The sequence below is a fragment of the Cydia strobilella genome, chromosome 24 (assembly GCF_947568885.1).
Source record: "Cydia strobilella chromosome 24, ilCydStro3.1, whole genome shotgun sequence".
Classification (NCBI taxonomy): Eukaryota; Metazoa; Arthropoda; class Insecta; order Lepidoptera; family Tortricidae; genus Cydia; species Cydia strobilella.
Genome location: NC_086064.1, coordinates 6,607,577 through 6,620,291, shown reverse-complemented (window position 1 = coordinate 6,620,291; position 12,715 = coordinate 6,607,577). Strand labels below are relative to the sequence as shown.

The 12,715-nt window shown below is 35.2% G+C and overlaps 1 protein-coding gene across 1 annotated transcript; it reads left to right on the top strand.

The window, feature by feature from the left end:
- The first annotated feature begins 7,069 nt into the window (after positions 1–7,069).
- LOC134752389 (zinc finger protein 726-like) lies at positions 7,070–10,264 on the top strand. The gene is made up of 3 exons (XM_063688097.1): positions 7,070–7,122; positions 8,287–8,445; positions 9,365–10,264. The coding sequence occupies exons 1-3, from the start codon at positions 7,116–7,118 to the stop codon at positions 10,213–10,215; spliced, it is 1,017 nt and encodes a 338-aa protein (XP_063544167.1). The 5' UTR covers positions 7,070–7,115; the 3' UTR covers positions 10,216–10,264.
- The last annotated feature ends 2,451 nt before the right edge of the window (positions 10,265–12,715 follow it).

Sequence of the window (12,715 nt, the reverse complement as noted above, 5' to 3'; positions counted from 1 at the left end):
TGCCTGCAGCACGCTCCACACCCTGACTCGCGTATAGCCGGCAACATGGAGATATACTGGACAATGCTGCAAGAATGCTTCAATATACAAGTAAGTAGAATTTTCTCATAATGAACATTCAACTTAAGAGTGCATGTGTACTGTGGGAGGGAACGAACATGCAAAGTATAGTTAATTTTGAGTTTCGCGGCAAAGGTATTAAATTATTTGTTTGGATAAAATGTGACCTTTAGACCAATTTCCCTGCTGTCCTCTCCATGCAAGATTTTTCACACAATATGATTGCATGTGTCGTTTGATGATAGCCGTTTCAGTGTAAACACCACGGTAAAATGCCACACTGTCAATTTGAATAATTGTGGAGTTACTTATCTACCTGAGATAATACTATTAACCACAATACAGACAAGGCTACTTGAACTAACTGTGCGGCTTTTTCGATTTATCAAAGAAAGATATAACTCCGTAATAAATGGATACAGTCTAAGAAAAAAATGTGCCTCGAAAATCAAGAAAATTTGATTCTCGTTCAGAGGGCGCTACTAGCTTTGGTCTACTGTCGTATAGATGGCGTTGACGGTTTCGTTTGTTCTTTAACAATTTTAACGCATATCAGTGAAAGAACATGGGTCAAAATCATAAAAATAATTAATGCAGATAAAAAAAATCATTTATCCATATTTAAATAAGGCGTAGAGAGGGGGGAACACTTGCAGGCGGACGTAAGCCGACCAAAGAGTTTGCGAATATACATTTTTTAAATCAGTTAGAGTGCGATTTCCTTTAAAAATGACTGAATCAGCTAGATATACTATTGACTTATCCGTGTGTGTGAATTAAGAACTTTTAGTAGTGTGTTAATGTGACTATTTTAAAACTTAAGTTACTGTGTCGAACTGTTTGTCGAACCGACTGAAACCGTTGAGTTTTAAACCTACTTACGACTATAAGGCAAGTGTTTTGGAGGAACTATCATCTAATAAACATACTAAGGAGCGTAAACTATCGATAATCGAATACAAAGTGCATCTACATTTTATTTTATTTTAAGATAAGTTATTTAAAAAAGTAGTGAATACATTACATAGTAATATCTGCATCTACTTCATGCGCAGACCTGAACGCTCTAGAGTGAAAGAGACAACCACAGTTTGACACGATCGGTTCGTGCTCCGCCCACTCCTATTGTTATTAGGAAGAGAACAATAAAATAGGCCTAGATTTACTGAATTACGGAGTTTTGTGGATTTATAAAACCCTTACTCTCTAAAATGAACTGCCTAGCGTGCCCTGAGCCCATTTCTACCAGATTCGAGCTATTAACTTGTGTATTATGTAAAGGTACATACCACTTTAAGTGCCTTGGAATGACAACGGCATACTATAATGATAATATAAAGGAACTTCAATGTACATGGCGGTGCCCTCGATGCATGAACGTCACTTCGCGTAGAAAAACGGATAATACTCCAGTTCGCAAACAATTTGAGGCCACTACAATGGATGACTCCAGTATGTCGTTAAATAACATGTCAATAGATAATTTACTTAATGATGACACACGCAAAACTCTGTTCGATGACACCGTGGGGTCTGTTGTTCTCAGCTCACATCAAAACTTAGGGCTACAACAGACTAATATCACACTAGAACAGATAAGTTTGCTGCTAGATAAAAAATTGGAGAAAAATAACAATACAATTTTAGGCGAAATGAAGATTCTCATACAGACGGAAATTAACACCGCAATTAGCCAGCTTAGGCACGATTTTACCATCGATTTAAACGGCGTAAAGGAAAATCAGCAGCTTTTAAAAAAACAGCTTGACGATAACCTTTTGAAAATTACGTCGATGGACAGTGAAATTTTAAGATTAAAAACAGAATTAAGCGAATTACAGCAGTCGCAATCATTCATTCCATCTAATGGCACTTCTAACTACACATCGGAAAATAAGGATAATGAAAAGAAATTTATTGTGTACGGCCTAGACGAAGACTATGGTGAAACTGAGTCTTCATTATTTTATCGTATTGACAACATGTTCAGAGATCTATTAAACTTAAATATTAATGGCTATTTTGAATCAGCCAAACGAATTGGGAAAAAAGGTTACCGCCGCCCAATTTTAGTGGAGCTCATTAGTAAAAGAATTACCAATGATGTACTGCAAAATAAATCATGCTTTAAAAATACTGGATACGGAGTCTCAGAAGTCTTAGACAGTGAAGCCCTTCAAAAAAGGAAATTGTTAAGGGAGCACCTTCTAATCGCACGTCGTAAGGGACATTTCGCGGTAATGAGAAACAATCGATTATTCATTAACGGATCAGAATTCAAACTGCCAACCACGCAGAATACAAAAGAAAGTCCTGCAAAACTACATGACAATCAGACTCAAGAACGCCCACAGGCGGGCACTATAGACTGCGAGGACGAAAAAAGTCAGAAAAGCTTCTCCATGCCTAACGATCTTTTTCGTGTATAACAACATATCTATATTACATCAGAATATTAATGGCTTAATTCATAAAGCTGACACTCTAAGTGTACACCTCGAAGATTTGAAGAACTCGGACGAACAAATTGATGTTATATGCATAACAGAACATAATATGAAGCCAGGAGACGAAGACCAACTATCTATTACGAACTATAACTTAGCTACACTTTACTCAAGAGATAACAGAAATGGCGGATCGTGTATTCTAGTTAAAAATAATCATAAGTACACAGTTTTACATGAAATTCTGTCTTCTTCCATTTCGAATGTCGTTGAATGTTCGGCTATAGAACTAACGGAACATCGTATTGTCATAATTTGCATATACAGAATTCCAAAATACGATAAATATACTATAAACATATTTTTTAACACATTAAACTATATTTTATCTAAGATATGTCTTAATGGTAATAAGAAAGTTGTTGTATGTGGCGATTTTAATATTGACATGCTCAAAAAAACTACTCACTCTTTAGATTTTAGGAATTTAATAATGAGCTATAATCTTAAACAAGGGATATCAGAACCGACTCGGCTACAAAGTAATACTTGTATCGATAACATCCTACATAATATACGAGGTGGGAAAACCAAAGTTATTGATTTGGCGATCTCTGATCACACAGCCCAGATTTTAAAATGTCCAGTCAAAAAAACCTATGTCTTACCATTCTGGTTTATAAGGAAAAGGGATTATAGTACAGAAAACGTTGCAAAATTTGTTGAATGTCTAGAAAACCTAAACTTCAATGACGTATACATGACTAATGACCCCAACGAAGCTTATAATCACTTTATGAATCATTTTCAGTTATTTTATAATCTTTGCTTTCCGTATGTCAAAATCAAGATATCAACAGCCAGAAAACCTAGGTGGATAACGAATGGAATAAGGAAATGCTGCAGGAAAAAAAGGGAATTACTTTGGAAATATAGATTATCGCCTAACACATGTAACAAAACTTATTTAAAAACGTATTCCAATAGACTTAAAAAAATTATACTACTTACCCAAAAATCACAGAATGACTACTACATTAAAAATTCTGTAAATAAATCCAAAGCTACTTGGAATGTCATAAAAAAATCAAAATCTCCTTGCTTAAGAGAGAACATTACACACATTCAGTGTGACGGTAGACGAATAAATGACACAAAAGACATTGCACAAAATTTCAATTCACATTTTGTAGATCACGTGACGTCAAATAATAATTTAGATACAGTAACTATACCTAATAATAATACCTTGACATATACATATCCTAATTCTATTTTTATGAGACCCACTGACCCCCATGACATTTACACAATTATTAATTCTTTAAAAAACACGAATAGCACTGGCCACGATGGAGTATCTTGTAAAGTCGTAAAAAAAGTTGCTCATATAATATCACCACTTATTTGCTACATCACAAATCTATGCATTGAATACGGCAAATTCCCGGAAATGCTAAAGATTGCAGTAGTACGACCACTTTTTAAAAAGGGTGACAAAGAATGTATGGACAATTATAGACCAATAGCACTTCTGTCAATTTTTTCCAAAATCATAGAAAAGGTTATTTATAATAGTCTATATCAATATTTTGAAACTTATAAATTGTTTGCAATAGAACAATATGGATTTCGGAAAAACAAGTCTATAAATATGGCGATTTACAGCTTACTACATGGAATTATGACTGACATGGATAAAAAGAAACCGGTTTGCGCTCTGTACATGGACATGTCCAAAGCGTTCGATTTTGTCGATCCCAATATCTTGTTAAATAAGTTATATAATTATGGCGTACGCGGCAATGTCAATGAACTTCTAAAATCGTATTTAACTGGACGTAGGCAGATAGTAACAATTAATAAGATATGTACAAAATCAAAAACAGAGCAGCTTGTGTCATCTGATTTCAAAGAAATAAAATTTGGCGTGCCTCAAGGCAGTGTACTTGGCCCATTGCTTTTTATTATCTATATCAATGACTTGCCACTAGCTATAGATCACCCCATGGTCCTCTTTGCAGATGACTGTACAATTGTATTCTCAGATTCAGACCCACATGCATTACAAATTGACATAAACAAGACACTTGGAACAGTAATAGAATGGCTAAACAGAAACAATTTACGTATTAATTTGACTAAAACAAAAATTATGAATTTTAAACAAAGACTAGACAAATTGCCCGATCTAACTGTGACATATAAAGATAACATTATTGATGAAACGGACATTACAAAATTTTTGGGATTAAGTTTAGACCATAAGTTGACGTGGAAAAATCAAATTGAAATTGTATGCAATAAGCTTAGCAGATTTTCTTATGCATTGTATAATCTAAGTAAAAGAGTCAACGAGTCTGCTTTACTGACTGCCTACCATGCATACGTAACATCAACACTGAGATATGGTGTCATGTTCTGGGGAAATTCCACTGATCGCGAGGCTGCTTTTAAGGCGCAAAAAAAATGTTTAAGATCAGTTTGTAGATTACAAATAATGGAAACCTGTAAACCACATTTCATTAGGTTCAATATACTAACCCTGCCATGTCTATACATTTTTGAAACTGCGGTTTACATTAAAAACAACATCGATCAATTTTCAATGTTTAAAAGTGCTCGCAGATGCGAAAAAATTTACATCCAATCCGTGAACTCGGCTTTGCTTGCTAAAAGTATCTTTGGGATGGCACCCAAAATATACAATAAGTTGCCAAAACATATTATTGCAATAGATAATGTAACTGAATTTAAGAAATGCCTGTATGACTTTTTGGTACAAAAAGCATACTATTCGATAATGGAATATTTACTCGACATATTTTGAATTTAAGTTGTTTTAGTTTTAAGTACACTCTTAGTTTATAATTCAATTAATTTAATTTTCAATTTAGTACACTCTTATTTTGTTTGACATTTAACATATTACTTTCGTTTGAAATCTGTTATAATTAGTGCATGCTCCATCTCTTCTTGTTTATATTTGTATGCCAAATGGCAAAACATAGTGAAACATAAATTATTGTATAAGAACTATATTTAACCTATGTTTACAAATAAATAAATTTTGATTTTGATTTTGATTTTGAAAATACATTTTATCGTATTTTTATAAATCTTCATTTTTAGTTTTAAAGTGTGTCGATAGATGGCAGTGAATTTACTGGGGTTACAAAATTTACTATGACAGTACCGCTCTAGTATAAGTTACTCTATGATAATAGGTATAATGAGATGATAATGTGCCGAGTCGCTACTATGGTGATAATGTGATAAAGCTACGAGCCTACCCGATATCCGCACTAGATTAAAAATCCATTGATATCCATATCCATACTAATATTATAAATGTGAAAGTGTCTTTCTGTCTGTCTGTCTGTTACCTCTTCACGCTTCATCATAAAAATAATTAAAATGTGAAAGCAATAAATATATTATTATATTATATTATTATTATATTAATGCAGATAAAAACAATAAATATATTATTATATTATATTATTATTATATTATTATATTAATGCAGATAAAAAAAATCATTTATCCATATTTAAATACATTTTATCGTATTTTTATAAATCTTCATTTTTAGTTTTAAAGTGTGTCGATAGATGGCAGTGAATTTACTGGGGTTACAAAATTTACTATGACAGTACCGCTCTAGTATAAGTTACTCTATGGATTTATGTAAGGATGCCCTATAATATTAAATTATTTAAAGAAATATGAAAAATCTGTCTACAGTGTGTATGACTGACTGTGTGTTATTCTGTGCAGGTAATTGAAGCTTCTGAATATGGGATCTGCCAGAATTGTGCGAACCGCCTGCGGGACGCGAGCGACTTCAAGCTGCAAGTGCAGCGCAGCCAGGCCAAGCTGCGGCTGCAGCTGCGATTGCTACAAGCCAAAGGCAAGTTATGATCAAACACTTTCAATGTAACCAAAGTTGCAATTCATTGAAAATAAGGATTGGAACAAACATTTACCATATATTCGCCTTACAAATATATACCTAAATATCTATAATAACCTTGCCTTAACTCCGCCCTGAATAGTATCATGGGATTCATGGCCGTATTCAACATTTAGGATTTTGAATAAGTTTTTGTATAATTTTCATAATACAAAGAATATATAAGTCGAAGGTTGATGGTGGTGTGTTCGGTGATGTAAAAAGCTTATAGTTGGTCAAACCAAATTGTCAGTAAATAAGAACAAAAAAAACTATAATCCTTTTCTTTTAGGTTCTAGTACTAGTGTAAGACAAAGATAGTATGATTCTCTCTGTCTATGTTTGAAAGAAGACAGTCCTTTGACAAACTATTTATATAAATGATAAACTGAAATAGATGTAATATATAAAATAAAATAAAAAAGTGACGAAGCCCTCCAGTGGACCCGGCCTGCACCACTGGAGGGCTTCATCACTTTTTCTTTAATATATGACACCTATTTCAGTTTATAATTTATACTACGAATATTTTTGGCAAAATGTAGGCCTGAAGGAAGTTGTATAATGGGTCTAGTTTATATTTTTAAATTCGTTTTGTTTTAGATGATGAACTTGAAGTCGAATTGGCGGCCGAGGACAGGACGAGTGATGACATGTCAAGTTAATATTTTTATACCTATTTTTTTACTGTAGCTACCATCAAAGTGAAACTCTTAAATAATTTGTAGGCAAACCCAAGCTATTCCGGATAAGAGCCAAATGAAGTAAACGTATGTAAAATTAGTTCTATGAACATTTTGCCATTCGGTAGCATCTAATACTTTTTTTTTTAATAGCCCGTTAAAGTGTCCCACTGCTGGGCAAAGGCCTCTCCCCTTGCTCTCCACAACTCCCGCTGTTGTGCTTTTTCCGGCCAGTAACCGATGAAGGTGTCTAAGTCATCCCGCCATCTCCGTCTGGGCCTGCCACGTCCGCGCTTCTTTTGCGGCATCCACTTGGTGGCTACTACTATACTATTATATGGCTATACTAGCCCACCTATCCGGATGCATCTAATACTAATATAATTAATTCTATAATTAATTAATTCTTGAAATAAAGGTAAAGCGAATAAAATACCCCGGTTCACCACTCTGCTACTGAGTTTAAGAAGCTTATTTTTCACCATGGTTTTTTTGCTATCCTTTATCATTGAGATTCAATTTCCATCGGAACTCTGGTAGGCATTGTCAAAAAGCCTTTTATATGGATTTATATTAATAAACGCATGTCGTACACATATAAAATTAACTATAAATATATCCGCACGTGAGACTCACAGTTTAGTACCTAGCCAAACTGGCAAAAACGGAAACCTTATAGTTTCGTCATGTCATGTATCACAGCCATTATACTCGGGAACTGTAAGATATATTGTAACAAAATTTGGAATGTAGGTGTATTTTTAGGGTTCCGTACCCAAAGGGTAAAAACGGGACCCTATGACTAAGACTTCACTGTCCGTCTGTTCATCTGTCTGTCTGTCACCAGGCTGTATCTCATGAACCGTGATAGCTAGTTTTTTTATGTGACGCTATAATTATGTGTGAAGTAAAGTCGAATAAACGCTCAACATGTTTCGACCCGTTGCGCGCGCTCGATCAGTATAGAGACGGTGCAGCCGGTGCCCCAATCAAAGATCCATATAAAATGGATCGAAACATTTCCAGCGTTTATTCGCCTAAATATGTAATACGTGAGTAACCCGTTATAAATATGTCTGAGTCTCACGGTAGTTTTATAGTTATAGGTACAAATAATAGTTTATTTTATTTTATTTAACAGACACCGATCCGTTGTTAAACGTGGAGGTGGTCATAAAGAGGGAACCTCCAGAAGAAGCGCGTTCAAGCGTTGACTTGGCAGGCCGGGACGATCACGAGCAGCCCCCGTCGAGCTTAAGTGTGAACGAGCCACGGCCGGGGGAACATTTCCTGTTGGGCGGTAAGAAGCAATGTGCAACTTGCAAAACATTCTCAAAAATTCAGGAGCAATCTCGCAAGAGTCGCAAGTTCCTGGAAACTTACACGATAATTTAATGCAAGTTTCAACTAAGAAAGATTCTTGTGGGAATAGGGAATATTACGCGAAACTCTGCGTAGGGGGCGCCGCTACCACAATCTGAGGGTCTATCGCGAAACAAGAAAATCGAAATTTCGTTACCTAACTCTCCGTCACTCATCTACGTAAATTAAAATAAAATACGGGGTCATAATTAAGTGTCAACTAAAAAAAATTCTTAATTAATGATTAGACGGATAAATTCTATATCTGGTTTAATTTATTGCCCGTATTGGATTTACACACTGTATGTATGAAATAGAAAATGAATAAGAAAGTCGGGCTCACGCACGAAGGGTTCCGTAGCATTACGCCAAAAAAATCACGTTTGTTTTATGGGAGCCCCACTTAAATATTTATTATATTCTGTTTTTAGTAGTTGTTGTTATAGCGACAACAGAAATACATCATCTGTGAAAATTTCAACTGTCTAGCTATCACGGTTTGTGAGATACAGCCGGCTCGAAGGACCATGTTAAAGTATATACTTTTGCCTTGGAGTCCAAATAAGTAAATTTTATGAATTAAAACTGCGAAAGTACAAACGAATGCTTTTATATTTTGTCCAAGAAGAATGTTGACACATTGCTATGGTAACCAGTAGTTTTCTTAAATGTTGCTATATAAACTCTATTCTGCAACAGTGACAGACGGACAGACAGACAGCGGAGTCTTAGTAATAGGTTCCCGTTTTTACCGTTTGGGTACGGAACCATAAAAAGTCACTCTGACACCTACTTTACCCAAACGTTCCGAAATCGTTATCGTTGTTTTATAACTTTGAATCCTGCATTTGTTTCAGTGGATGGTGCAAGCACTATAAGTGGCTGCGAGCAGTCAGATGACACAACCACACCCGCGGAGCGCGAACCAGAAACCGCGAAACCAGATACAGCGAAGAAAATGCACCCCTGCAAAATATGTGGGAAAGAATTTACATTTCCAGGCTCCTTACGGAGGCATATAAGACTTCACAATGGCGAAAAACTTCATACGTGTGTCGTATGTGAAAAATCATTCTCACAATCGTGTCATTTACAAGAACATAAATTAATTCACACAGGAATCAAACCATACTCCTGCGAGACATGCAAAAAGAGCTTCACACACAAAAACAGTTTAACACAACACATAAGATTACATAACGTAAAACGAGATAGGCCGTACGTCTGCGAAGTCTGCAATAAGAATTTCGCGCGCTTAAGCGCTTTGAAGACTCATGAACGAATACACACTGGAGAAAAACCGTATGCTTGTGAAATATGTTACAAGGCGTTTACGTTGCCAGAAGGCTTAAGGCGCCATAAGTTTACCCACACTGATGAAAAGCCTTTCTCGTGCGAAATATGCCATAAGAAATTTTCAGACACCGGTGACTTAAAGAGACATTCGAGAACTCATACTGGGGAGAAACCGTACTCATGCGAAATATGTGAAAAAAAGTTTGCGCAATTAAGTAATTTAAATCAACACATACTAATACATACCGGCGCTAAACGACACGTGTGTGAAGTATGCCAGAGAAGGTTTACGAAGTCGAGTCACTTGAAAGTACATATGCGGCTTCACCCGGCACTCGGCACTCTCGGCAGTCACTCAGATACTCCAGTGACATGCGTAATTGAAAGTAATTTAGACGAAGACGGGTCATAATATAAATTGAAAACCGTGCCAAAGAGAAACAGGCTGCCCCGACCCCGAGTATGTTCTTTACTTGTCAGCTCGTCACGTCAGTGTCCCCCGCCTACGTCATCAGGAAACTGAAGCAAATTTCTAAATTTCATTATGTAGTTTCGAATCAAATATCAAATCGAATCATGAGTCAAACTCATGTTTACTAGAACATAGCTACTTCCACTATTCACTAGGCTGGGTCATTTTGAAGTTTTTATTTATTATTAGGGATAAAAGTTAAACAAGAGTGCTATATATTATTTTTTTAGCTTGAGTTTTACTGTCTCCGGATTTGAGTTGAAGTTTTCGTAAAATGTATGGACATCGTGAAAAAAAAAATTACTCTTTTTGAGTACTTTTTTACAATTGATTCGCTCTGAACCTTTACTATGCTATTTCGAAACAAAAATGGCATATCTCTTGAGTTTGAATAAAGGGACAATACCTAGATATACTCCGCAACCCATACAAAATATAACAATATTTGATCTACCATCTAATGATAACTGTCAATGATAACTGGATACAGGCTATATCAGTTGTCACAACTGCCTGTCTGCTTACTGAATAATAATGATAATAATAATATTTATATGAAAACTTTGAAATGGATCTGGATGGATTTGGATGGATGGTTGCTAAGTCCATCTTTTGTACCATATTTTATGTAAAATAAAGATATTTGATTTGATTTGAGGCAAAAAATGAATTCCGATTGCAAAATAATTTTAAAAACTGTTTATTGGTATTATTACGTTACTTTTTGTAACTATTACTGAAGGATAACTGATACTTTTTAGGGTTCCGTACCCAAAGGGTAAAAACGGGACCCTATTACTAAGACTCCACTGTCCGTCTGTCTGTCACCAGGCTGCATCTCATGAACCGTGATAGCTAGACAGTTGAAATTTTCACAGATGATGTATTTCTGTTGCCGCTATAACAACAAATACTAAAAAGTACGGAACCCTCGGTGGGCGAGTCCGACTCGCACTTGGCCGGTTTTTGTTTTCTGCATACACGAGTGACCCACCCTATGACCCTACTATCCACTCTATCCACCTTTTGGCTTCAACATCAGTTCACCTCGATGGTACTAAATTATTGTATTGTAGTCATGAGACTACTATAACTTAAATAAATGTGGCTTTCCATTAGAGAAGGGTCCTTATGCTTCATGTGCAATAAGTGCCTTTCTATCAGAATTTCAGATAAAAAGGTCCTTATTGCACTTGAAGCATAAGGAACCTTCTGTGATGGAAAGCCACAAATTAAGAGCAAATTGTGAAAAATCGACCAAGTGTGTCAAACCAGAAAATAGAGGCAAAATAGAAGGTTCTAATCTTCATCATAAAATAGAGAAAATAAATAAATATTCTTACACATTATTTTTTAATAATTTAAAATTTATTTAGTTTTTTTTTTAGAAAACGCTCAAAAATTGTGTTACTTGTATATATTAACGTATATACATCGTGTTTTACTTTATATTTTGTTTGTTTATAACAACAAGAAAAATATGCACTGAAATTTTAAACTGTCACGTGTTATGGAAAGCAGTTGTATAAGCAAAGATATATGTATTCAAACTCTGTATAAGTACTCTAAGAAAAAAACGTACCTCGGAAAATTAAGAAAAATGTATACTCGAATAGATGGCGCCACACCTTTGGCCTATACTCGTGTACATCGCGACACCGTTTGATATCAAATTTTAACACATATCAGTGAAAGACATTGGTCAAAGTCATATGGCGTTCTAAACAGAATAAATAAAATAAAATAAAACATTTACCTACCCATATATAAATATGTATATATATTTTTATTTATTGACATATTTAGTTTTAATCCTGTGTCGTAAGATGGTAGTAAATTTACTATGACAATAACCCTCTATACACTCCTATTCTCTTTGGTTTGAGTATAAATTTAAAACCATCGTCTTGTACATTGTATTAATAAATTTATGCTATTAGAAACACTCAGTCTTTTCGTGTTTTTCTTTATCGTTCCTTTTTAATAATGTTATGGCCCATGGGTGATGGGTCTATTACGACGGCTGAGGTCAGAAAGCCTATTGCTAAAAGCGAAATTTCGTTATCTGCCTCTTTGTCACTCCTTTGCTCCTACGGATTCGAGCGACAGAGGCAGATAGTTAAAGAAATTTCTCAGTTGAGGCCTCTAATCATATAAAGACACCGTTGGGTAGGGTGGTTTCAGACTAGCTTTATTTTCTGCGCGCGTACGGCCGTTTCGGCGTTACACGCTGTTAGACCAAAGCATGGAGACTGTACAAAGAATAGAATACTTGAGCTAGACTGACGGCTACCGTTTTTGTGCTCACCAGTTGGCGCCACTGTAGATGTAGGTCCAGAAAAACAGATCTCAAAATTCTTCTATGCTTATTTTTATAAAATTAATACGTTCTAATATACACAAAGGTATTTTAACGTCTAAATGTGGCATTGTTTCAACC